This window comes from Labeo rohita, chromosome 6 (genome assembly GCF_022985175.1).
Source record: "Labeo rohita strain BAU-BD-2019 chromosome 6, IGBB_LRoh.1.0, whole genome shotgun sequence".
Taxonomy (NCBI): domain Eukaryota; kingdom Metazoa; phylum Chordata; class Actinopteri; order Cypriniformes; family Cyprinidae; genus Labeo; species Labeo rohita.
In genome coordinates, this window is record NC_066874.1 from 28875023 (window position 1) to 28900990 (window position 25968).

Below are 25968 nucleotides of genomic sequence, written 5' to 3' on the forward strand. Positions count from 1 at the left end.
CAATACTAACAAAACATTGCTTTAAGAATTCCGATTAGCCCAACATAGCTACATGACTTAACCAATGGTGTGAGTTGGGAGCGTGGCTATCTGTTTTTCAACCAGTGACAGACAGGGACTATTTAGGAAAACATACTCAAAAACATTTTTTCCAATTCTATTTAGTGATGCTACAGTAGTAAATCATTTAGGATGCTATCTTTAATAATAACAGATTCACAGACATACGCTGGTTCTCTCAAATTACCTGTAACTCTCATCTCAATACTAAAGGTCTCTTGTCCCACAACGTTCTTGACTATGATGGTATAGATTCCTGTATCGGAACGATCTGCAGATGGGATCAGGATCTGAGAGCCTCCCTCAGCATTGCTAATAGTGACACGTTTGGACACAGGAACACCATCTTTAAGCCAGATGACATCAGGCCATGGGGAAGCCTGTGAAAAGATAGTACAGGACAAGTATAGGAGATGTGGCCAGTGCAAAATACAGTTTTAATGAGGGGAGTAGGAATGATCTGAAAAGTGTATGGGAAGGGAGCATGTTATAGCCTGGCTCATGAATATTAATTAGGGGACATAATATTCAGCTAGTAGTCCCAAATGATTTGCTGATGTAAGTCAGCACTACATTTTGACCGAGGAATCGTGAAGGGGGAACAGGAGTCTGCACGACAGCGGTTATATTTCATCCCTTCGCACCCCAGGCAGTATATAATGATTGTCTCCCAAAAAGTGTGATAAAAGTTCTCTAAAAGTATGGTTTTAGCTTTGCCCATTACCTCAAAGTTGATGTTAAATCGTGCAGAATTTCCAGCTCTGACCACCATGAAGCTCTTAATCTTAGAATCGGTGAATCTCGGTCTCACTAAGAAAAACAAACCATTGAGTTAATGATGTGGCATATCTAGTAGTTTTATGATGTGGCATACAGTAGATGAGGTGATTCACCTGGAGGAGGCATAGCCAAGATGTAGTTGTCCAGCTCCCGCGGCTCACCCTCTCCACCTTCATTGACGGCGATCACTCTTACCCAATACATGGCCATTGATTTCAATCCCTTTACAGTGTAGGAGGTCATGATGATGGCATTTGTGTTGCATCGATCCCATTCTGTGTTCTCAGCAGGCCTAACATCAACGAAGTATCCCTTGGCCTCATCCTGAACACGAGGCTCTTCTTTTGGTTTAGTCCAAGACAAGGACAAGGTAGTGTAGCTAGAGTCAGTCACTCTAAGGTCAATGACTTTACCAGGGGGTTCTGACAAGAAAATTGAGACGAAAGCATTTGCATGAGAAAACGTTGAATGAGAAAATAGGGAGAAGTGCAAGAGGAGTTCAAATTAGCTTGTTATTTTGAAGCCCAGAAAATTCTGACCTAAATCTGCTATTTTTGCATATCTTTGAGAGGAGGCCATGGTTCATTTTTCGAAATGTACAGCCTTGAGAATACTTATGCTGAAATCCTCTTCTCTTTTTGAGGGTAATGAGCAACCTGAGAAATTACTCACTTTTGGGATCTCTTGCAAACACAAATTCTGAGGCGATGCTTGGTTCACCAGCTCCAGATATGTTGATGGCGGACACACGAAACTCATACTCCATTCCTTCAACTACATCTTTTACAGCGTATTTCTTTCCTGTGGATGGGAATTGAGAGGTAAAAGTTACTAGCAGACAGTACTTTTAAAGAAACTTGTGTAAAAATGTGAGATACAAACCTTGGATTGGCTGATCTGGTGGATTGACTAAGCCCCACAAGTTGCTGCCCTTCTTGCGTTTCTCTAAATTATAGCCCAAAATATTAGTTCCTCCAGTGCTGGTTGGAGGAGTCCATGTCAGGTTAATGCAGTCTTTGAAGGCACTGGCTATTTTGGGAGCAGATGGCTGACCAGGATATGCTGGAAAGTAAGACAATTCAGAGGTTATTTATATTAAAATTAGTCTGGATAGTGCCTGACTAGCACAAGTTTACTTTTCTTTAGTAAGTCACCTTTAGTGCCAGCCTGCACATCTTCAGTCTCCATCAGTTCACTGATGCCCTCATCAGTCTCGGCTCTGATACGGTAACAGTATCTCCTGCCATGGTCAACATCGCTGTCCTTATAGTGGGCTTCACTTGAGATCTGGCCTATCTTTTTCCATGTGTTGCGTCCAATTTGGTTACGCTCAAGTATGTAATGTTTAATAGGGCAACCACCATTGTCTTTTGGTGGTCTCCACTTGATCTCAATGCAGTTGGCAGATGCTTCAATGATCTCCAGTGGTCCAAGTGGGGGGGTGGGTTTATCTAAATTAGGTAAAATGTTATCAGGGAGTGTAATTTTGTTGCAAAACTGTACTACAGTCTTATTAAGGATTAGTTCACTTCCAGAATAAAAATTTCCTGATAATTTACCAGGGGCATCTACGGGCTGAAGCCCAGGGGCCTATACTGGGAAGGAGGCCCACTGGCTGCAGGGAAATTATATTTTTCAAATAACTATTTGTTCATATAGGAGTTTGCTGTAAACAAACTCGCACTCATTTTCAGCAGTGCCCTGATTGTAGTAGCCTATAGTGAATGGTTTACTGGACCGGATATGTGAAAGGAACTGGACCAGACAACTTTCTGTAACATCATACAGTGGGAGTTCAGTAACTTGCATAGATGTAATCTGTATGTCAGCTTAAGGTTTTTGATTCAGTCCCTGTTTCTTCAAAGGTGCTGCTTCAAAATCTCAATTTCAAATCCAGGGATGGAAAAATAGGAATCGCCCTATTGCTTAAATGTGATCATTAAACTTTAAACGGCTGTGATTTGAATAAGATATGAATAATTAAACGTTTAAAAATAAAGGCAGTTAGCAGTCACCAAATAGCCCACATTTATGCTAACATTCCAAGTGTTGTTTCGATCTAATGATGATGAATAATAAATGTGAATATTCATATAATAATGAATATTTTGTGTGATTTATGGAGGTTAAATCATACCTGTAAACTCATATTTTGGCCAGGAACGTTTTGATGGCATTTCTTTTTCATATTACTTTCATATGCCTGTAATAAGGTAGCATTTACTTTATGTAACGGCTATAATTCAATTGTTCTAGCGCCACCTTCTGGCAAAAGAGTGAATTTGCATATTCACTTATATCTGCTTTTTATGCAGAACAGTGTTATGAATGTTAACTTGGATATTAACAAGAAAAAAAACTGACATAAATTGTCAGGAAGCAAAAAAAAAAAAAAAAAGGTGTTTTCTGGAGTAGCCCCTGTATTTTACTCACCCCATATCATCCAAGATGTTTATGTCTTTCTTTCTTCAGTCAGAACGAATTAAGGTTTTTGAGAAAAACATTCTAGGATTTTTCTCTATATAGTGGACTTCAGTGGTGGCCAATGGGTTGAAGGTCCAAAATTGCATTTTCAAAACAGTTTCAAAGGGCTCTACACAATCCCAGCCCAGGAATAAAGGTCATGTATAGCAAAATAAACTATATGCTTTTTAACCACAAAAGCACATGTTGCTCTAGCTCGACTTTATGCATTACGTAGTCACGGTGGAAAGGTCACGTGTGACGTAGGCAGAAGTACCGACCCAGTGTTTACAAAGCGAGCGTGCAAAGAAAGTCAAACGCCCTTTACAATAAAAGAAAAAGGTGAAACAATGGTGTCAGACGATTTTGAAGTTGGAGGAGAAAATGAGATGGAGTTTTTTGCCCTGCCATACCATTTTTAATTGAAGTGCGCAAAAATCCTGGAATGTTTTCCTCAAAAACCTTAATTTCTTTTCAACTGATGAAAGAAAGACATGAACATCTTGGATGATGCGGAAGTGAGTAAATTATCAGGAAATTTTTCCTTTGGATGTGAACTGATCCTTTAAAAATACAACCTGTTTAATTAGTTTACTTTTTGTACTCACCAAGTACAACTAGATTAGAAATAGCTTCAGCTGTGCCAAACTCATTTTTGACTTTGACTTTTATTTCCCCGGTGTCTTTACGCTGCAGTTTGGAGAGAAGCAGACGGCTTTCATTTTCTAAAATCTCAATCTTGCAGTGAGAGTCTGGTGTGAGCTCTTCACCATCTTTGTACCACTGGACTTTGAATGGCTCACGGCCAATAAATGGAATTTTGAAGGTGGCTCTTTGATTGTGTTTGATCACAGTCGGTTTGGCAAATGCTTCGATTTCCTTGTCACTGAATCTGGGTGGATCTTAACACACAAACAGAATTTAAAAAAAGTATAAATGTTACATTTCAAAACATTTGCATATGCATAAACACACATGAGCAGATATTACAAAACAAACCTTCAACAGCAATCACACATTCGGTTTTACGCCCATCAGCCTCAAATCGATATTTTCCAGCAAATTCTTCAGTTACTTTGGCAATTTTCAGTTTGTGAACGGCTCCATCTTTACTAATAGTCATACCCTCAGTGGCGGCAGTAATCTACAGAGAAATTAAAAAATGTAATGTATATTTATGCATATACACAGCATATATTGTATATACATATATATGGCATCTTTATACCTCATTGCCATCTTTGGACCAGACGCCTTTACAGTCAGCACTGCTAAGTTTGCAGACCAGTTCAGCTGCCTCTCCCACAATAGCTTTGCAGTCTTCCAGCCCAGCAGAAAAGTGAACACCGGGATCTGCAGGTGATTTGTGAACAAGATTAGTAATTAATAATTCAAGCATGGTTATGCATTGCTGTTTGAATTGTAGTCCACACACATTAATTGAGGCCTACTGTAGCAATTCTACAATGAAATTGTACACTTTGTAAGTATAGGCATACATATTTTATAGCACATGTTAAAATGGATTAACTTTCATTTAAATGTAAATGAAAGTTAGACATTTGTCTAAAAAAACCAAAAATAAATCAGGTATATGAATTCTTGCCATTGTCTTCAGTGCTGACTTCTTAGAATCCATATCTTCTTGGAATCCATTATGATGACAAAAGCCAGCATCTTTGAATGGCCGCTACACATTTAACCTGCCTTGTTTTGAACTGCATTGTACAGACATTTTTTTCATTCTAATACTACATATTTATCACTCTTGGGTGAAGAAGTCTCTGAATTAGTAATTATTTGTTAGCTTCATACTAATGGGAAAATGATGGAAACCTATGTTTGCTATTCTATTAGATTAATATAAATATTTTCCGCTCATTTTCCCAATTTTGTATTATTTGTTCTCTGGATACTTGTGCAGAATTTGCTTAAAAATCCCCAGGTAAATGCTGATAGAGTCAGTTTTTGTGAAGAATGCCAAGTGTTTAGGCAATGAAAGATCTTGCTGGAATGACTTCTGCTTGAATTTTCAGGTCTTCTAGGGCATACAAAATCTTTAATTTGTCTTCTCGTAATTAAAGTTTGTGAAGTCCTATTTGGCTGCATTTATTAAGATCTTATCATGTCCTGGTTCCTCTGATTAGTGAGCGAGGTGATTGGCCTTTAGCAAGACAAGCAAGCTCGTGAAGACAATACAAGCGCATACTGATATACACAGACAGCAGACACACAAAAAGTGCATAAGAAATATCTGGGTGGCTACTTTTTTTTTTTTTTTTTTTTTTTTTTTAAAACATTTATTACGGAATCAGACAATAAAACAAACAGTTTTCCACAAAAAGTATTGGTACTTTTTTTGTTTAATTTACTTGAAGGAACAGTTTACTCTGAGATGTCCCTCTAAACCTGTATTTTGTTGTTGCTTGGTAAATTAAATTTATAAAGAACTTTTACATAGATCTTCCATGACCGTTTATATTGACCACAGGCTTTATACAAACAAACAAATAAATAAAATCAATAATATGCTATAAAATAATTTACAAAATAAATAAAAAAAATAAATGGAAACAATTCTATTATTATTATTATCATTTCCCATAGAAAAAAAAAAAAACAATAACAACATACAGGTTTGGAACGGCATCAGGGTAAAAACATATAAAGACAGAATTTTCAATTTATACTGATTTATTTCTTTAGTAAACAAAGTTATCCAACACCCACTGGCATTATGTAAAAAAAAAAAAAAGTTTTCCCGCCTACTCAAATCAACCTAATTAAAGAGGTTATTAAAGTTACTGATTACAACCTGCCTTGCTCAATATATCCCTCACTTATTTTGAGCTTGCTCATCAGATATGCCCTCACAAAGTTTCAACAGGCACTTTATGTCCAAGAACTGCTGATATGAATATGCATATGCTTGCAAAGCCAGTTCTATAGCTGTGGAACCTAAGGGTATAATCTTTAAATGATGAGCCTTTGAGACAATGAAAATGACAAAGTTTCTCAGTGTAAGGTTATCTAGCAAGCGCCCAAATATGTTGTGAGATGATCCAAAACACGTCCAGAATCGATAGCTAATTTAAGTAAAATATTTAAAAAGAACTAAATCCTTCAGGGATGTTGTGGCAGAACAACTGAATGCCTCATAACAACCTACGTCCAATTAAAGACGTTTTCTGATTAACAATGTGCCAAAGTCTCTCCATAGTCATGCATAGGAAAAGGAGTAACTTGGATAACTTTGCTTATTGTTCAGATAATGTTACTGAATTAGACCCAGAACTCCTACAAGAGATTGCCCAGTTATTCCTGAGTATTCTGAATAACTGACATGGAAGCAATGTCATTATTCAGTGCAACTTCAAACATCTCTTACCAACAACTGTCTCTGGAACCTGTGGGTCTTGTTTTTTACGGCCTGAACGCTTGTCAGCTTTAGCTGACTCATCCTTTTCATCTTCAGCTCCTTTTTCTTCCTCTGTAACTTCAGTGGGGCCCTCTGATGGCCCTCCAGGACCTGGTGGCTTTCCGGGGCCTGGTGGGTCCCCCCCACCTGAAGCGCCACCAGAACCTGAAGCGCTACCCGACCCGGACGGGCTTCCGGAACCTGAAGGGTTTTCAGATCCTGACGGGCTTCCGGAACCTGACGGGCTACCGGAACCAGATGGTTTACTGGAACGTGATGGTTTTCCAGACTTTGCTGGTTTGCGAGACCCTGCTGGTGTTTCTTTATATGATGGGTTACCACCACCTTCATTCATGCCGTTCAGTCAGCCGGTGAAGGATTTTGAAGATTGACATTAGTATGAAGAGGTTGGAAAGAACATTTAGAAAAAGAAGAAAAACACTTAAAACAACCAACATTCAAAAAAAAAAAAAAAAAAAAAAAGTGACAAAAACATCACAAAAATGCAAACAATGAACATTTTTTCGAGGTCGAGCCTCCAAACGTGCTGCATGCTGGGTAATTCAATCCACAATAAAATCTCATTGGTCAAAAAAACCTGCTCCACAAAGCATCAAATATTCTGACTTGCTGTTGTGTTGTTATTTTGTGCACTGTTTTTGTTTTTATGTATCTACACAACCATGGAAAATGCATTAATATGTTAAGCATAACGATAATTATTCTGGTGATTCCCCTCCCCCCCACTATTATAATTTTTTTTTAAGGCTGTGTACAGTATATTATCAAGACCAAGATTTATAGGCCATATTACTATTGATGATGATGAGATAGTTACCAAAAACACAAACAAAAATGCTGCACAACCAATCAGAACATGATGTTCAATATGGAGAGCTCAGTATATGGCCAATGAGATTTCACAGTGGGAGGGGCTACCCAGCATGGCATCACAGACATAGAAACCAAACAAATCACTACATTTGAAATAGTACACATTGATGGTGAAAAACACTGACAGACTAACACCACAATACAGGTACATTACCAACAAATAAACAACACATATTAACAACTGAGACAGATAAAACGAGTAGCACATTAAGCTGAAAAATTTTATTTTATGGATTTGATCACAGAGAAAATAAAAAAAGACTGATTCTTTGATGTAAAGTTTTCAGTTTGATCTTATATTACTGGAAATTACATTAGTTGTGATAATACTTTTAAGCACTCCACTGTTTTCCTCTATGTTAAAAGTATTATTTTTTAAATATATATATATATTAATCATTCTTAATTACTGAAAATTAATAATCATGCTTAAACATTTAGTGTTTATTCAAAAAAATCAAAGAGGTTGTTAATGTTATGTGAAATGTCTTTTTCATTATCAATATTTTATCAAACATTCAAGTAAAAGCTATTTGTGTTACTGTTAATGCTTAATGGAAAAGACTTAGTAAACTATTTAGTTTCTATAATCACTGCACATGATTTTAATACAGATGAGCTGGATTTAGTGTATTCATCCCACGCTCTTACCAGTCACTGTGTCTGGTATCAGTGGGCCTTGTCTTACACGAGTACGGCCCTCGGGTTCCCCTTCCTGCTTACAATGCTCCATGATCACATCTGGAACTGTGCTGGGTGTGTTTGAGTTTCCTATCATGATTTTTGATGTAAACTGTCAATTAATCAGCACAGGATGTGCAATACTTTGATTGTGTTGTGTGTGTATCCCACTTGAACTAAACACCTCTAGGATGTTGGTGTGTTGTGATGACTGCGTATGCATGCGCAGAAAAACATCAGCTTATAAGGAAACAGAAAGCTGTGCAAGGATGTTTCACAAAAACAAAGCTCTTTTACAAAATGCTGAATGCTGACACAACAAGCAATAACAGTTTTGTAAAAAGCTATCCGTATTATAAGAGTAGTGATGATAATTAAACAGGTATTGTTGCCTGATAGGAGTCTGTATTTTTGTGTGTGTATATATATATATATATATATACATACATACATACACACACTGCACACCAAGAAATTAAAACTGAAAATACTGTTTTATTTTTGTTTTAAAAAATCTGTTTCAAATAAATGCTATACTCTTTTGAATTTGAATTATTATTTTTGAAATATAATTATTCATATTCTATAATATTACTGATTTACTGTATTTTGATTAAATAAATGCCTTGGTCTGCATAAGACAAAAAAAAGCCCCCCCAAAAAATCTTACTTTTAATGGTATTGTTGGTGTATAAACTATTGCATATGTACTGTATGAAAGTTTGGCCTGCATTGTATGTTTTCTGTAAGAACCAATCACTGCTGAAATGTACATATACAGTACATATTTTTTAAAAATCCAAATAAAAACAAGAAGGAATAGATATATATAGATATATTTAATGTCTCCTTGTATAATTTCTTACCTACGACAGTCTCTGGTACAAGAGGTCCTGCTCTTTGACGCTTCTTGTCTCCTCCATCTCCTCCATCTCCTCCCTCTCCTCCGCTTCCTCCAGAACCATCAGCTCCTCCGGCCCCACCAGCAGCTCCAGCTCCTCCCTCCCCACCAGCTCCTCCAGCTCCATCAGCTCCTCCGGCTCCACCAGCTCCTCCAGCTCCATCAGCTCCACCAGCACCTCCAGCTCCATCAGCTCCACCAGCTCCTCCAGCTCCACCGGCACCTCCGGCTCCATCAGCTCCTCCAGCCCCTCCGGCTCCTCCAGCCCCTCCAGCCCCTCCAGCCCCTCCGGCTCCTCCGGCTCCTCCGGCTCCTCCGGCCCCTCCGGCCCCTCCGGCTCCTCCAGCCTTACCGGCTCCTCCTGCTCCTCCAGCCCCACCGGCTACTCCAACTCCTCCAACTCCTCCAACCCCTCCGGCTCCTCCAGCTCCTCCAGCTCCTCCAGCCCCTCCTGCTCCACCAACTCCTCCAGCCCCTCCTGCTATCCCAGCACCTCCAGCCCCACTGGCTCCTCCAGCCCCTCCAGCTTCTCCAGCACCTGTAGCTCCTGCACCCCATACTGCTCCTACCACTGCTGCAGCACCGCCTCCAACTCCACCTGCAGCTCCAGCCTTTCCAAGACTTGCTGCTGCAGCAGCTGCCTGTGCAGCCAAGGCAGCAGCTGCGGCAGCCCCTGCTGCAGCAGCTTGCTGAGCACTCAGACCTTCACTTAAGGCCTTGAGCTCAGCCTGCTTCCTGGCTTCCTCCTCAGCACTGGCTTTGGCTTTTAATGCTGCAGCCCGTGCAGCTGCTTCTGCTGCGGCTTTAGCGTCAGCCTCAGATTTACCTTTGGCTTTAGCTGCGGCAAGAGCATCCTGTGCAGCCTTAGCAGCAGCTGCGGCCGCAGCAGCCGCTGCCGCCTGTGCTGCTGCTTTTGCTGCTTCGGCTTCAGCTGCAGCTCTGGCTTTAGCTTCAGCTTCTGCTGCCTCTCTTTCAGCCTGGAGTTTCTTAGCAGCCTCCAAAGCTTCTGCTATCTCCTTCTTGTTCTTCTCTGCCTGGTCAGCAGCAATCTTCAGCAAGTCATCACCACCACCACCTGCCTGAGTGGTTTTACGGGGTTTCTTCTTCCCCTTTGTTGCAGGATCTTTGTCAGCTGGTGTGGAAGCAATATTACAAATTCAGATAGTGCTTATTGCATTTGAGCATGTTAATAAAGTTATAGGATGTATTACAGAAATTTATAATAAAAAGAATGCATCACAGAAATAAAACACAATATAATTTTTCTAATTTCTACTTATTGAAAAAAGGTTGTACTTACCTTCTACAATCAGCCAAGCACTGCAAGACTTAATGCCGGCTATAGCAGTATAGATTCCAGCATCCAAAGGCATACAATCAATAATTCTTAGGCGGTGGATCAGTTTGTCTTCTGAACAAGTAATCTCATATTTCTCGTTGTTGGAGAGAGGTGTGTTTTTTAGGGTCCAAGAAATCTTACTAACGGGTTGTGATAAAACACACTCAAACATGGCATCTTCTCTCTCTTGGGCCGTCACCTCCTTAATCTTCAGGGCAAAGTCCACAGGGGGAACTGCGTGTTAAATATGGATAAACACACCTCAGTCAATCCATGACATTATGCATTCTATAAAAGCACCGTCTCCACTAGGCTTCTTAACTAGCTTAAACAGCACAACTTGCTTTATTTTCATTGGAAATACATTAGTTAAAACTGACTTAGGATATAAATATTATGTTATGTTAGTGTTGCAACAACTGTGTAGTCATGTTTAGAAGCAAAAGACAATTTATATTAGCAGACCAGAAACATCACATGCTGATTTTGATGTAACTGTCTGACGTGAAACCAAACAGATGCTTCCAGTGTAGACCGCTTTATTGATTATAATGGGATCGATTTAGTTTTAGGGCATAATGGTGCATAGCTCACATCCAGTGTAGACGTGTTTTTATGTCAGTTAACCAGCCAGAGAAACACCAAGGCGGCATAGACAGGCATGGGAATTCGTGCTGGTCTTTTCAGCAGGAGGTTAACTGACAAATAGACAAATGTGCTGTAAAAAAACGTACTCTTGAAATCCGTTGAAAAGATATTGACACCCTCAACATCCACTTGATAGATTCCGGCATCTTCTGGATTGAGACTTGTAACAGTGAAGATGTACTTCTTGCCAACTTGTTTTAGACAGTGCTTCATTTCGCCTTCAGTCTCTTTGCTGAATGGAATCATGACGCCGTCCTGAACAAAAGAGAAAAAGTAACTGTAATGCCTGTTCATGATGCATATAGAAAAATAAGTCAAAAAACTGGTGCTCATATTAGTGCTGGCTGAATAGGTCGCACAGTGATGTGTCTTTTTGTGTAGCCTATTTAAAACAGGCTTTTCATTTGCAGCCGAGAACAGCAACGACAAAATCAATCTTCATAGACATATGCAAATGCATGTTAACTAATCGTCTTTGTTTTAATTATAAGTAAATTATTTGTTTATTTTGGCCTAATATGTCATTTTCCAGCTAAGCAAATTGTAATGTTATAATTGAATACATTTCCGGCTGGGTGAATTGAGTCTAATGGTATGAATCGGCTTGACAGTATTCTCAAGCTTGCGGTTATTGCTGTTGCTTGTGCATCTTTGCCTACCCAATTTATTCCTTCCAGTCAACTTTGTATTTAATATGCTTTAATACAACACTCTGTAAACAGCCACCCCATTCAGTAATGATCATCTGTGACTTGCTCTCTTTGTGGAGGGTGTCAATGATTGTATCTGTACCATTGCCAAGTCAGCAGTCTTCCCCATTAGTGTGGTTTCAAAGAACAAGAGATACCCGGAATTTGCACTGTAGGGATGCTCATTTAATGAAACTCAAATATAAATATTCTAATATTTTGAGATACTGGATTTTTGACTTTCATGAGCTATACGCTCTAATCATCAAAATTAAAACAAAAAAACTTTTGAAGTGTTTTACTTTACATGTAATGAATCCAGAATAAATGAAAGTTTAATTTTTTCAAATAAGCTATAATAAAATTTTTCATGATATTCCAATTTTTTGAGATGCACCTGTATAAACTAGTAAACTGAAACAAAAATCAGTTACAAAAGCAATACTTCTAATTTTCATTTAGTTTAATTACAAATTACAACAAAATTACTTAAACTTCAGCTAAAATAAAACTAATATAAAAACTATAATACTGACATGAACCAGCTGCGGCTGTTTGTTGATTATCGCAGATTAGCACTGATTTTTTTGTAACTAGCATTGATTGATCTACTGTACCTGTCACACCTTTTTTCATTGGTGTTTCACATCCTCTGATTCACAGTTCTTACCTTATACAGAAAAATGCGGCTGTTGGGGTCTTTGAGCTCCATTTCCAGTTCAAAGGTGGCTGCTTCCTCAGACTTCAGCTCAATGGGTTTGAGATTACTAAGATGTTGGATGAACTAAATCAGTGAAACAAACAGAACATAATTTGTCTCCAGATTTGTGCATCCAGTCATGAAAGCAATTCTTTGAGAAACCTTCTGTCATTTTGGCAGCTCTTTACCTGTGCCTGCTCCTCTTCTCTTTCCCTCTTCATCTCGACCAGTTTCTTCAGCATGCCACGGAAATCAGTGATGCCATACTCGATGCAAATGCGCTCATAGTCTTTCTTGTCAGCACTCAGCAGCAGTTCCCATACAGAGTCGTCAATGTCACCTTCCTTTTTCTCCTCTTTTTTGCCAGCACTTTAAGAAGATTGTAATGACAAATACGAACTTCAGGGCCAAATGCTAGCACTTAACTGGGTTAACGTGACTGATGTTTTAATATGAGATGGGCTAATTAACTATGGAAAGAATCAGACATATAAATAGAGCCTAATGTGGAACTGCACTGCTGATGACATGGCATTAATGTGTAATGTAATGGAAACAAATGTCTTACCCTCTCCTGAGCATCTTTCTAAACTCTGTTGGGTCACCTGCTGTAGCCCCAAAATGCAATCAACAAACAGAAGAAAGTGAATGCTTGTGTGTGCCATATTCAGTGTGATGAACTGTCTTGCTAAGATGGAAAAACAATCAGCTACTAAAATGTTGTTACAATTATCTTACCTGGTTCAGTCTTTTGCAATTCTTTTTCCTTTTTGAATCCGACTGAAAAGAAAAAGAAAATACAGTGTTTGCAGCTATTTTTTTTTTTTAGTATTGGTTACTTTTTCTTTGGATTGAATAAGAACTTAGTAATGAAAAAACACTATATAAACAAGCTCAGCTAATATGAGTCGTACCTTCAATGACATTTAGGACAACAGGGCAAACAGCTTTCCCATATTCATTTGAGGCATAGCATTTGTAAGTGTCAGCTTCAGCACCACTGACTTTAGGTATCTGCAAAATTAATCAGAAAAATAGGTTGTGTTGATGAATCTTAGATAGTAATTGGAAGACAATGATAATGAAATGAACGTTTAAAGGTGAAGTGTATAATGTTTGAGCTGGCAAAGACACGAATAATGACTATTTCCAAACAGGAAACATCTGTCCAACAAACAGGAAGTCCTGCTCCAAAATTGTGCCCTTGGTTGTGACAATGTTGCTGTTTTGGGCTGCCCAAACAACTGAAGCAAGCAATACATTGATGGCACAGGGCAACTGAATTTACGCTTTCTGTGGGAATCATCCTACTTGCAGTCTCTTCACATTAAAGCTGGGATATGAGAAGGTATTTTAAAATTAAACCATTACACACTTCACCTTAAATGTTAAGTAGAGGATTAAAAGTGAGGCTAAAAGCCTCTGCATACCTCCAAAGTGTGTTCATTAGTTGTGGGGTCATATTTGTTCTGAAACTTTTGGGGATCATTCATTTCTCCTTTCGCTCTACGCCAGCTCACAGTGGGTGCTGGGTTTCCACTCACTTTAGCTTTAAAAACAGCTAGTTTTCCTGGAAATTAAGGTATAAATAATTTATCGCTATAAATGAAAAGGCTTTCAAAAGGTGTGTGAAAAATATGTAATATTCTTTTCTATAAGTCAAGATAGCTTTTGCACCTTAAAAACTTTGTGTTGCATGTTTTTTTAGTTGTAACTGAAGATTTTACAGTAATCTTAAATTTGTTTACAATTCTGTGTACATGTATCATAGAATGTGTTCAAGTACACTAATAGACAAAAGTCTGGATACATTACAGAAGGTTTAAATGCTCACTGATGCTGCAGAAGGAAAAACGATGCATTAAGATATTTTCCAGAAGATAAAAGAAGTTCAATTTACCCTGATCTTCAAACTCAAAAAGTTTTCATCCCCCGGCTCTTAATGCATTGTGTTTTCTTCTGAAGCATCAGTGAGCATTTGAACCTTCTGTAATAGTTGCATATGAGTCCCTCAGTTGTCCTTTAGTGTGAAAAGATGGATCTCAAAATCATACAGTTATTATTGGAAAGGGTTCAAATACACAAAAATGCTCAAAAACCAAAGAAATTGTGGAACCTGAAAGATTTTTCTGAAGAATGGCAGGCAGTTTTACTGTTCAGGACAAACTCATGAACAACTATCACTAAACAAAACTAACAAAAAAAAAAAAAAACGAAAAACATTCAGGTAACAACGAAGTATTAAGAATCAAGCATATGTAAACGTTTTCTAAAGTCATTTTTATAAATTCAGCTATTATTTTCTTTTGTGGACTATATGTAAATGTCTTTCATGTGAAATAACTTATTCAGGTCAGTACTAAATAAAAAAATATTTATATATTTTGGTAAAATAATTAACATTTTGCAGATTCTGCTAGGTGTATGTAAACTTTTGACCTTAACTGTAAATACGTATTGACTATTTGAAATTGCTCAATGCAAATTTATGTTAGTTAATGCATTAACTAATAGGACATTATTGTAAAATCATACTATATTTTATTTATTGCTTATTAGAAATGGCTTTGTTCTGTCTAAGAGACACTCGTAGTTGTATTGCAGAAGACACTTTGGTAAAGTTAAATGGTTTAGATACAAGCAGAATAAAGGACAAAAACCCATAGCTTGAAAGGTCACATGTCATTAAAAACGTAAAAGAAAGCATACATTACACATTTGCGGTCTTGCCCTGTACATTTCATACGAGCGTGAAATGGGATATATGCTATTTGATTTCTTCCCCTTGGTGCATATATAGCCATGGTCACATGTTAAAGCTGGAGGACGAACAGCAAACTTGATAAATCACTCATCTTGTGCCTAAGTTAAGTCGGTGTAGCTGCACAGCTTAGACATTTAGGGCAGTAAATCTGTGTGGTAATCCTCTGTACGTGTTTCTAGCTTGTTAATTTCACATGCAGGATCATTTAGCTCTCAACTGTCGCCTCTAATCATATTTGCTTTCATTTTTGTAGATTCTTCTCTTTTAATGTGCTTACCTTCTTGAATGGTTAAAGCGATGGGTTTACGTGTGAAGTCTGGAGTTGTCATCCCCTCAGGAAGTTCCTCAATGTACTGTGTAATCATAACACCGGGAACCTTAGATCTCCGTTTGATGCCTGAGAGAATCCACATTCGGGGTACAATGTCAGAACATCAGGGGAAACAACAACAACACAGCAGGTGCACAGTGACGTAACATTCTGAATAGTGATCTGCATGTCTGTAGTCTATATATTAAAAAACAATTTAGTGAATACAAAATATGATAGATTTAAAATAGAGGTTGAAAAGCTTCCGTGGGTGAAAAAGAGATGATATCTAAGACATACAATGATATTTGCACCCATGTTAATTTCCTTTATTTGCTTTAAATAAGCAGATTCATGTTTTGCAGATTCATTCCTAAATTTATAAATAGAAAAATAACCCGGGGCTAGTTGTCACAGTGTTCGCGTGCAATATTCACACTCTGGTGAATATTTCTTAAAATAGGTTTATTTTTGAAAGTCAGTTTCTGTATTGTCACATGCCTTGTCTTTGTGACATTTTGTCCCACTTCTTAGGCATATAGCAAAGTATAAACAGTACGCATATCGGTTGTGAGGGGAAAAAATACATCACACAAAAATATAAAACATAAATTGTTTTGGTAAGTAAATATTGTAATTAGTTGTACTAAATCCTAGCATTTATGTGACAACTTGCCCCAAACAACTTTTTCTCGCCCTGAGAACCTGGTTAAATCTATTGGTTGTTATAAACATCCCATCATGTTTCAATACATCAACACGCAAAAAAAAAAACAAAGTCTTTTCATGATGTCTTTAAATGACAGCAATCTGAACATTCATATTATAAATAGCATACTGGTATGCATTCTTATTGCTTATATGACTGGATATTATGATACACTGGATATGACATGATGTATTATTTGTTACAAATGAAATATGTTATGAGATGATGTTATGAGATGATATAAAAATATACTGGATATCATGACATGCATGCAGATGTTCAGTTTGCTGTCATTCGATTACCTTACCTTTTCTTCTGAGAGGTAGAATTTCCAGTCCTGGTACAGTATAGACACAACATTACAGTACAACAGCAACGAAGGAAGGGGAAACAAAGGAGAACACAACATTGTGAATCCTGGCTTTCTTTTTTTCTTTGACAGATTTGAACGAAACACAAAATTACTCACAAATACGACCAAAAACACAAGACAGGGGAAAAGACGAGTGGGTTAAAAAAATAAAACATAATTATTCAAACCACTAAGGGCTTGAATGTGAGATTACAATAGACAAGACTAGAAAAAGCAGACACACTGGGAAAGGAATGGAAATAGAAGTGTGAGACCTGTTTCACACAGCATATATTATCAGCGTGCGATTATTCTGGTTACAGTATTCACACTGCTGCAGGTAATATGGTGAAAATATACTATATATTCATTTAGAAAAACAGATTTCAAATATGCGATTTTTGAGGTAATATAAATTAACATTACGTAAGTGAACTTCTCACACCAGTTCATGAAAAAAAGCACGCCGGACATGGTTTCACAGCATAACCAAGTAAATCTGATAGAATCAAGGTGATGTCAGGATGGCGATATTAAATACTTGACTCTTTCAGCAACGTCCAATGCCAGGGTTGCCAACTACGCATTTGGCGTGAGACACCCGCTTTCAGGCTCTGTCTCATGCTCTCACTCTGCCCATGTAAATCTCACCAAATTGGCAACTCTGCTTGCGAGTTTCAGCTTTCAAATGTTGTAAGTTTTAATACTAAATTCAAATGATAAATAGCGTTTTGGTGCACTTAATGGGTATTTTGGTAAACATTACAGCATATTATGCATTGATTTTTACGCCGATAACATTTACAGTATAATTTTATTCTGGAGAGTGATGGAGAGGCAACCCTTAAGAAAATTGAACATGGTTTTACTACAAATAAAACAAAAAAAACATGGTTCCTATAGTTAAACCATGGTAACCACAAATTAACCATGGTCTTGCTACACTAACCATAGTTTAACCGTGGTATTTGTAGTAAAACTATGGTTATACAAATGGTAATCAATGCGCCAAAAAACATGGTTACTACACTTTTGCTATAATAAAATCATGGTAAATTTCGTAAGAGTTAATATGATTTTCTTGTATTTAACCCTCAGGTATTGCTTACTTATAATGTGACCATACAGCTTAACTATTTTTTTTTAGTTAAATAAATTAATATTTTAGTTCAATAATTTGTAATATTTTAAGGAGATCATTTAGTACTAAATACTATCTGTCCAATAATTAAGGTCCATTAATGACTATATATATATATATATGTATATATATATATATATATATAGGCAAATTAGAGTCATTTTGTGGTTGGGAAAAAAAAAAATCATTTGTAATGCCATGGTTTACCCACTAGGTACCTGTATGGCTCTTTACTAAATATACATGTATCTAGAATATTGCAGGTCATACCTGCTTACTTATTTTTAAGTTTTTTATTTGAATAAATATTTAGAAATGATTAAACACTATATTTTTAAATGTGAAATTTAAAAAGTTAATAACTTACATCCTTTTTTAATGATACTCGTATAAGTACACAATTAATGCAAGCAAATACTGAATTTAAAAAGTTTAAAATGATGCTAAAAAAGGCATTCAGCTGCATTTTTATCCCCTTACATGTACAGTATATATATATAAATAGATATGGAATCGAGATCGCCACCCCCAACCCAACACCCCACTCCAAAACAAACAAACAAACAAAAAATCTCACTCCAAGCTGAACTTAAAAGTTGGCAACCCTGCCATAGCAATTGTACTGTACAGATATCCGCTCACGGCCCTACTGTCACATCTCGTTTCACACCGCAGGCTGGCGCTTTTCACAAAAGCAAATGGCGTCATTGTGCGTCACAATTATTGATTGCAGTGAAAATCCCCTCAGAGAACGTAACATATTAGTATTACTGCAGCGTTCGTCTGGTTGCTACACTGATTGTTTTGTACATTCTAATGGACTATTTTTTTTAAATCAGAAGTTTTAAGTTAATATGCATTTCGCTTTATCTCGCCTTAAATTTGCAGTGTGAAACAGGCCTAAATTAGCAGGAAATACACTTTTTATGTCCTGCAATCTATATATTATCACCCATCATCATAAAAAAGGAGGGGTTCAAAATTAACATAAGAAAAAAAAAAACAAAAGAATAAAAAATGTATAATTAAATAGTTTAAAAGATAAAATAAACCCCCTCCTCAAAGGAAATGAAATAAAGCAAGTGAGAAATAAATAAAAATGGAAAGCAAAGAAAATAAATGTTAAGTGGGTGGATTTTTATACAAATGTTGAAACGTAAGAGCTGTTGTGCATACAGGTTTGATTCCAGCCAAGTCTAGTTTTGCCGCTCCTCTTTTCTACCTCTATTTACTTTCTTTCACTTACACAGGCACTTCACATTTGGTTGGCTGATGGTTGTCCCTTGCATCCATGGTTACACGATTCAAAGAAACCCGTGCTGAATGACAGCAAATGCTCACGGGCTGTTTAGTGAGCTTCCAGATGAAGGGCGCAGTAGGCACTGATGAAGGCTCTGATTGCATAAGCCACATTCACAGCCTCCTCTTCATTTGCATCTTGTGCACAGTGGCCAGTTTCCAAACCCACAACCTACGACTTTAACCAGCTGTTTGATCATTCATGTGTTTAAATAAATTTGTGTGGCTAGGTTAGTTTCAACACTTGCTTTTATCTTGCTCTTCTAACCCCTCAGGGGGAGATATATTATTCACTTTACCATGGAGAGGAGGTCATTAGATTTTATCTGGAAAATCCGGCGTTTCATTTTAACGCAGTTGCATGCGTACTGTGGTAGAACTTTTCTAAATGAGACCCATGTCCTACCAAGTGTGTCAAATTCCATTGCCATACTCTTGTCATTATGAATACAATGAAAACTGATTAACTAAATTACATCCTCTGGGAATAGTGACCATTAAGAAAAAGAAAGAACAAATTACAAAACAAAAAAAGATTTTTTTTTTTCCTCCACACGTTGGTCTAGCTGGTCTTCATGGAGGACATGGCTGGATTTGTTGTTTCAGTAATTCAGTAATAGAGCAGTTGGACAAGGTTCGGTGCCGGTGTCAGCCTGCCATATGGGAGAGAGAACAATTATATTGTTCTTACCGCCTTGCCCGGCAGCAGTTGGATCTAAAACCTTGGCTTTTTTCATCATCTTGATGCAGTCCAATGGCTCAAGAATTCAGAAGCTTCTCTGGGTGTGAGAAAAGCAATATGAAAGGTCAATTCAATTTCAGTCCTATTAAACATTTGGATAGATTAAAAATGTTTGCACAATACAAGATGTAATTAGAAGATGTATGAAAAAGCTCATTTTATAAATTAATCTGTCTAGGATATTCGTCCCATGTGCTTCTGCAACACTTATCCTCATTAAGCCCATAGCCCAAAATAGGTAAAACTGAGCATATGCACATTTAAATAACCTATTAAGTCCAAACAGTTTAGGGAAAAGAGCAATTCAGGTGAAATAGGCACAAAGATGGAGCAAAGTAGGACGGCGGTTATCCCATCTGTTGGGATGTGATGCAGTGTGACAGTGCAGTGCATTATGTTCCATTAGAGAGGCTTTAGGCCTAGTCAGCAAAACCTCCACGGCTCTAGTCATTCATCTTTTCAAATCCACTCACATATATGGTTCAGATCCAGTCAGTGCGTCCTCACTAGTATACTAGCACGACTGTAGCACTAATATGGGATTTTGACATATTTGGATTTAACTGTCTCCTGCGGGGAGACAGTTTGAGCTTTGAAGAGGAGAGCTGAAAATATTTTAGTGAGCATATGTTCGAGATTTTTAGCTTTGTTCCAAAACCTAGTGTGCTGTCTACTGCCTGCATAGGGGATGTCACATGGAATGCATGCCTCCATTTGTGCTGTTTTAAATGTTTGTCTGTGTAAACAAATGGTAGACAGATGTCTTTGATTCACGTGCACTGCTTTTTAAGACACAGTGACAAGATAGCAAGCTCTTTTCGAAAACAAGAGCGTGTCCTCTGTAAACTAACTACTAAGGCAGTGTCCTAACTCAAATGAAATGCTCTGCAATTGATTTTAATAGAATTTGGAGTTAGCATGTAGCTAAAAGCTTATATCTTTCTAATTGTGACTTCACAATTCTTTATATATATATATATATATATATAAATTCCGAGATATAAATGCAATAAATTCAAAATTGTGGTACTAAGAAATTGTAGTCCCAGCTGAATTTATAAACTCTTTTCAATTCTGAGATGAAAAGTCTTAATTTTGAGATATAAACCCGTAATTGCAAGAAAACAAGTCAGAATTGTGAAAAGTCGTAATTACCTTTTTTATTTTTTATTTTGTGGCTGAAATGGGCGTCCATACATTACAGTATTCTCTTCTTATTTAAAGACAAGTGAAATAATTTTGGCCAAATGATGGAAAAAAGCCATCTAGGCAGGCAGACTAGGTTTTGCACAAAGCTGGTTTATTTGGAATGATCTAGCAGTCTAGGGCCCTCGATGACTCTTCTCCCTCTCTTGTTGTTGACTCCTGCTAATGGTAGTCTCAATCTCATCTCAGATCGCGAACGAAGCAGGTTGTTTTATGCAGTGGCTATCTTTTTCAATAAATAACTCTATGAAATTGCATTCTATGCTACATCAGTCATCTGACCGAGTGCCATATTCCATACACAATAGCATGCTGATTGGCCTCTTATTGTGACTGCACAGAGCATAATGAGATATAAATGCAAGCGGTTTGTGGATCACAAGCTGCTGAAATCTGACATTTGAGTGTCATCCTTCAACATGCATGTGATTCATTGCACTCATCATTATGCATGGTTGAGCTTGTCATTTCGGTTGGCATAAAACCTGACAGTTATTATTTCAATTGGTTGCATCATAGAGAATAACACTATGTCAGTTATGTTAGTGCTTCGGATAGTAATAAAAAATTGCTAATAATGATAAACTTCAGGTTGAACAAGTAAATGCATGTGCCATATAATAAACTCCTGGTGACACTTAGTTAAATAAAGTTAAATAAAGTTTGATTCATTTACATTAGTTAAAGCATTAGGCATCATGAACTAAACCTGAACAGCATTTTTTTAGATCACTGTTCATTTCTACATATACTAATTAGTGCTGTCAAACGATTAATCGTGATTAATCGCATATAAAATACAAGTTTGAGTTTGCCTAATATATGTGTGTGTACTGAGTGGGAATATAATGTATGTATAAATACAAACATATTTATGTGTATATTTGAAAAATATTTAAAAGTATATGTATTTATTATAGTTTTTATATAATTTATATTATATATAAATAAAAATATTTTGTATTTATATTAGGCAAACTCAAACTTTTATTTTGTATGCGATTAATCGTGATTAATAGTTTGACAGTCCTAATACTAAGACATCTATACCATTATAAAAAATAAATTAGCATTAGTTTAAGATTTATAAAATATATTAACAATGATCAAATTAACATTAACCTAGATCAATAAATGCTGTGAAAATTTAGCTTATTGTTACAACTAATCTTATAAATTGAACATATTACCCAAATTGTGATAGCTATACTATTTTACCAGTGTTTGTCTTAACACAAAAATAGGTTTCAGGTCTGTTTTGAATCTGAAAGGGTTGCGAACAGCAGAAAAAAAAATAAAATGCTAAATGTAAATAATAACCTTTTTGATCCTATATGATAGCAAAATAAATAGCCATATCAGTTTTTAACAGGGAGAGGAATATGCTTCCCATATGTTTTGTTATTCAACAGCTGTGCGTCCAGCCAAATTCATTATTTTAGTGCAAATTCATCTGTCACTTGGTAAAAGCAGCCAAATTCGGTGAATGCCAGCATAGGTTGTGACATCACTTCATCCTCAAAAATCATGAACAATGCAAGGTAAAACAAAATGGACCCAGACTAGATTAAATACAGCTCACTTTAAATGGGAGTAAACATAGTTTGTGCCAACCGCAGTTTGTTTTGTGCCGAGAGCACGAAATCCATCAAAATTCAAGTGGCATTTAGAAAACAAAATGGTCAATTTCCATTTGTTTTTGTTTGATAAATGGTGCCATATCGGGTCACCACTTGATACCCAGTTTAAAATCTGTCTGCTAAAACCAAACTATTTGAGAAACACTTTTACACATTCTCAGATTACAGCACAAGGTTTTCAGAATGACAAATTATTTGAACACCCATGCCGGTTTTTACAATGTCCTAAGCAGGCCTTGGCTTCTGTTCATTTTGAAAAACAAGCTATCTAACCCTTCTGAGCAAAATATCCCCACACTGAAGCTTGCCAAGCTGAGGGTCTTCAGTTTACATGCAACATGAGCTTCACACCACTCAGCACAATCACATGCTTATATGGGGACAAGAAAGTACTTTCTGTATCACTGCCATCTTGGGCATTCTACACCTAAAAGTGGGTATATTCCCATCTTACTTAACAAATTAGTGGTCTATTGTGCAAAATTTGCCTGTGTTAGGTTAGCTTCCAGGGTTTTCCACCTGTATCTCAGATTAGAAGAACTGCAGCATAAAAGGAGACATTTTCATCGTGCTGAGAAACCGGAGCCATGCTTCATAACATAATTACATGCCAGCGGCAGGCCGGGCTGTATAGCAGTAATAACAGTGCATGAGTAAACTGCCACTTCACACGACTATATGAAAAGCAAGTCTAATGACACGCTCAAGTTTTAAACTATACGGCTAACCTTTTTTCCCCCTCTCTCAGAATTGCCCTGCTGACATGTTTAGTAGGACACAGTCATTTGTCAAATGATAGGCTATCATGCCAGCCTAGCACAGCCCTCGGTTGGCACTAGTTATTTACATTCTCAAAACTGGCGAAGTTCAAAAAGAGAGACACTTGGGAGTAATGGCATACATATCATTAGCATAAAATGCATTAGGTGACGTTTATGTGAACCCAATGGGTAAGTTATATCTTCAGCTACAGCAAAGGGTCTTTTCGATAGTCTGAGATATCCAAAATTACATTCTCTTTCAAAAATGTACTCGTTTTAATAAAAATAATTCTCACTTCCACTGATTTTTTTAGTAATCACCAAAATACAAGGGTGCACAGCTAAGTTTCTCGGACAGCCTATGCAATATCGATGCAAGCATTAACTCCACTTTTGCTCTTAGGGTAGGCTGGCAATGAGCCCCTTAGGTCTTAGATTGAAGAAACACATTTTAGGTGAGGAAATGACTGGGTTATAAATCAGCCTGCTTGTCAGTACTTTATTTAGAGTAGGGAAGATGCGATTCCACGGGGTGTTTAAGTGAGCAAAATCACCCTCAGTAATAGGCAAAGCCAATTTTGCTCAGTCTATCGCCCTTCTATTTCTCTGATTGGCGATAAAAATCTCTTCCTCTGTCCTGTCAGCCTTGCCCAGTTAAAATGGCTCCTGTGGATAGACTCTCCAGGGATCTCAAATGTCCCCATGCACCTCTTAACCCTCTCAGAGAGCAGGATAAAAATCTGCAGCTCCCAGAAAGCAACATTTAAAGATAAATTAACGTAAAGCTGCTGTTAGTGGCAAGCTTTACTGGTGAATAATAAATGCTTTGTTTCCTTTTTATATTTCAAGAATGGCTTTAAACCTTAAGAATTGCTTTAGCACTTCACCACATTGTAATGCATCAATGCATATGCCAGCAGGAGGTGTTATTGTGAATTCACTTCATAGTCACAATGAATATTTTAAAGCAACTCCCATATACATTAAGATTTAATTGTTCCATAAGGTCCTGTTGCTCTTTTCATATGCAGCTTCATCATCACAATGCAATGTATATATATATATATATAACATTATGCTTCTACTACTTGAACACCATTATTTGCATGCTTCTGCATTATTTCTTTTCTGTTTCATTACAGTAGAGCTTAAAACTGATCAATTCACTAACCATCAATAAGATGTTTTTGTTATTTTACAGAAGAACTGATGTGTTACATGACACACCTGCACTCTTAAAAATAAAGGTGCTTTAAAAGTGGTTCCACAAAAAACTATTCATTTAAAGGTTCATTAAAGAACCATCTCTTTGTTACCTTTTTATAATTCTTTCACCACAAAGAACCTTTTGTGAAACAGAAAAGGTTCTTCAGATGTTAAAGGTTCTTTTTAGAAGCATTTAGACAAAATGTACTTCTATGGCATCTTCTATGGCATCGTGAAGCACCTTTATTTTTAAGAGTGTGTCACACACAAAAAGTATGGAGCTCGATTAACCCGCTGATTCGAAGTCCTTCACGTACATTGGCTTCATTTGATGTGATACTGTATCTATAGTTAGAACATCCCTGCAACTGTTCTGATTTGACTTCATGCCACCTGACTAGCAGCTCACACAGATTCCAGAACCTGAAACCCAAATCGGGAAGGCCGACTCAAATGGTTTTAATGTGTGGTCATCAAACTAACTGTAAGAAACCGCATTTAAACATCCATATTGAGACAAATAATGTTATCAGATAGTATAAAGTAAGTCTATAAACAGGAAGTAGAAGTGTAAAGCAGCACAAGATTATTTTGAATTTTAGAGTCTCTGTTTTCAGAACTCAAAGTAATGTGCGGTTGTCAGCGCTGGATTGTAAAAACTCCACAGTCGCTATATTAAGTCAAAGTACATGCATAGTTCATTGTACCCAACAGAGTGCGGAACTTGCCGCTTAGTTTGTGCCACACTGAAAACGTACAAGTGTCTGTTCAAGGTACACAGGGTGATGAGAGAAACTTGGGTATAATACAAAGACATGGAGCTCTTATTGTTTTCTTGTTCTTTGTGCACGTCTCTCAGTTCTGACACAACAACAACAAAAAGGCTAAAAAAAATCCCTACCTGTTCACAGTTCTCTGTGCTCCTCTCTTGCTTCTTTCAAAGTGCTCTGGCCTCTTCTGATATTTGAGTGCTGCCTCCAAGTTGTCCAAGGTAATAAATCTTTTGAGCTGTGTGTGTGTGCTGTGCTCATGTACTCAACCTTGGCTTCCGCCAAAAGAAGGTTCTGCTGTTTGAAGGGAGGGTCTGTGGGAACACCTCATTCCTGTTGACACCTTATTATTATCAAATGACTATTGACATGATATTTTCTTAATCTTAACTTAGAGTTGTATAGGTACACTTCACATCGACAGTCAAATACCATTTATTAATTGGTGAATCGGCTTTATTTGCCACATTCAGCATTCAAATTCTGAAATCACAA

At 37.2% G+C, this 25968-nt stretch overlaps 1 protein-coding gene across 3 annotated transcripts in view; it reads right to left on the reverse strand.

Moving 5' to 3' along the window:
- LOC127166870 (immunoglobulin-like and fibronectin type III domain-containing protein 1) overlaps positions 1-25748 on the reverse strand; it is a 32232-nt gene extending 6484 nt beyond the window's left edge. The window contains exons 1-24 of one of the 3 annotated variants that reach the window (XM_051112495.1): positions 25605-25748; positions 19840-19927; positions 16664-16693; positions 15615-15734; positions 14004-14143; positions 13488-13587; positions 13312-13353; positions 13142-13181; positions 12762-12942; positions 12544-12657; positions 11271-11439; positions 10498-10770; positions 9163-10329; positions 8267-8386; positions 6692-7066; positions 4532-4656; positions 4303-4447; positions 3912-4205; positions 1995-2291; positions 1723-1902; positions 1513-1641; positions 954-1262; positions 785-870; positions 248-440 (exon numbers count right to left, since the gene is read on the reverse strand). In XM_051112495.1, coding sequence (XP_050968452.1) covers positions 248-440; positions 785-870; positions 954-1262; positions 1513-1641; positions 1723-1902; positions 1995-2291; positions 3912-4205; positions 4303-4447; positions 4532-4656; positions 6692-7066; positions 8267-8386; positions 9163-10329; positions 10498-10770; positions 11271-11439; positions 12544-12657; positions 12762-12942; positions 13142-13181; positions 13312-13353; positions 13488-13587; positions 14004-14143; positions 15615-15734; positions 16664-16693; positions 19840-19888 — 4678 coding nt within the window. In that variant the 5' untranslated portion in view covers positions 19889-19927; positions 25605-25748. The remainder of the gene's footprint in view (positions 1-247; positions 441-784; positions 871-953; positions 1263-1512; positions 1642-1722; positions 1903-1994; positions 2292-3911; positions 4206-4302; positions 4448-4531; positions 4657-6691; positions 7067-8266; positions 8387-9162; positions 10330-10497; positions 10771-11270; positions 11440-12543; positions 12658-12761; positions 12943-13141; positions 13182-13311; positions 13354-13487; positions 13588-14003; positions 14144-15614; positions 15735-16663; positions 16694-19839; positions 19928-25604) is intronic. The other 2 variants (XM_051112497.1, XM_051112498.1) reach the window with 2 other exon arrangements.
- Between the last annotated feature and the right edge of the window lie 220 nt (positions 25749-25968).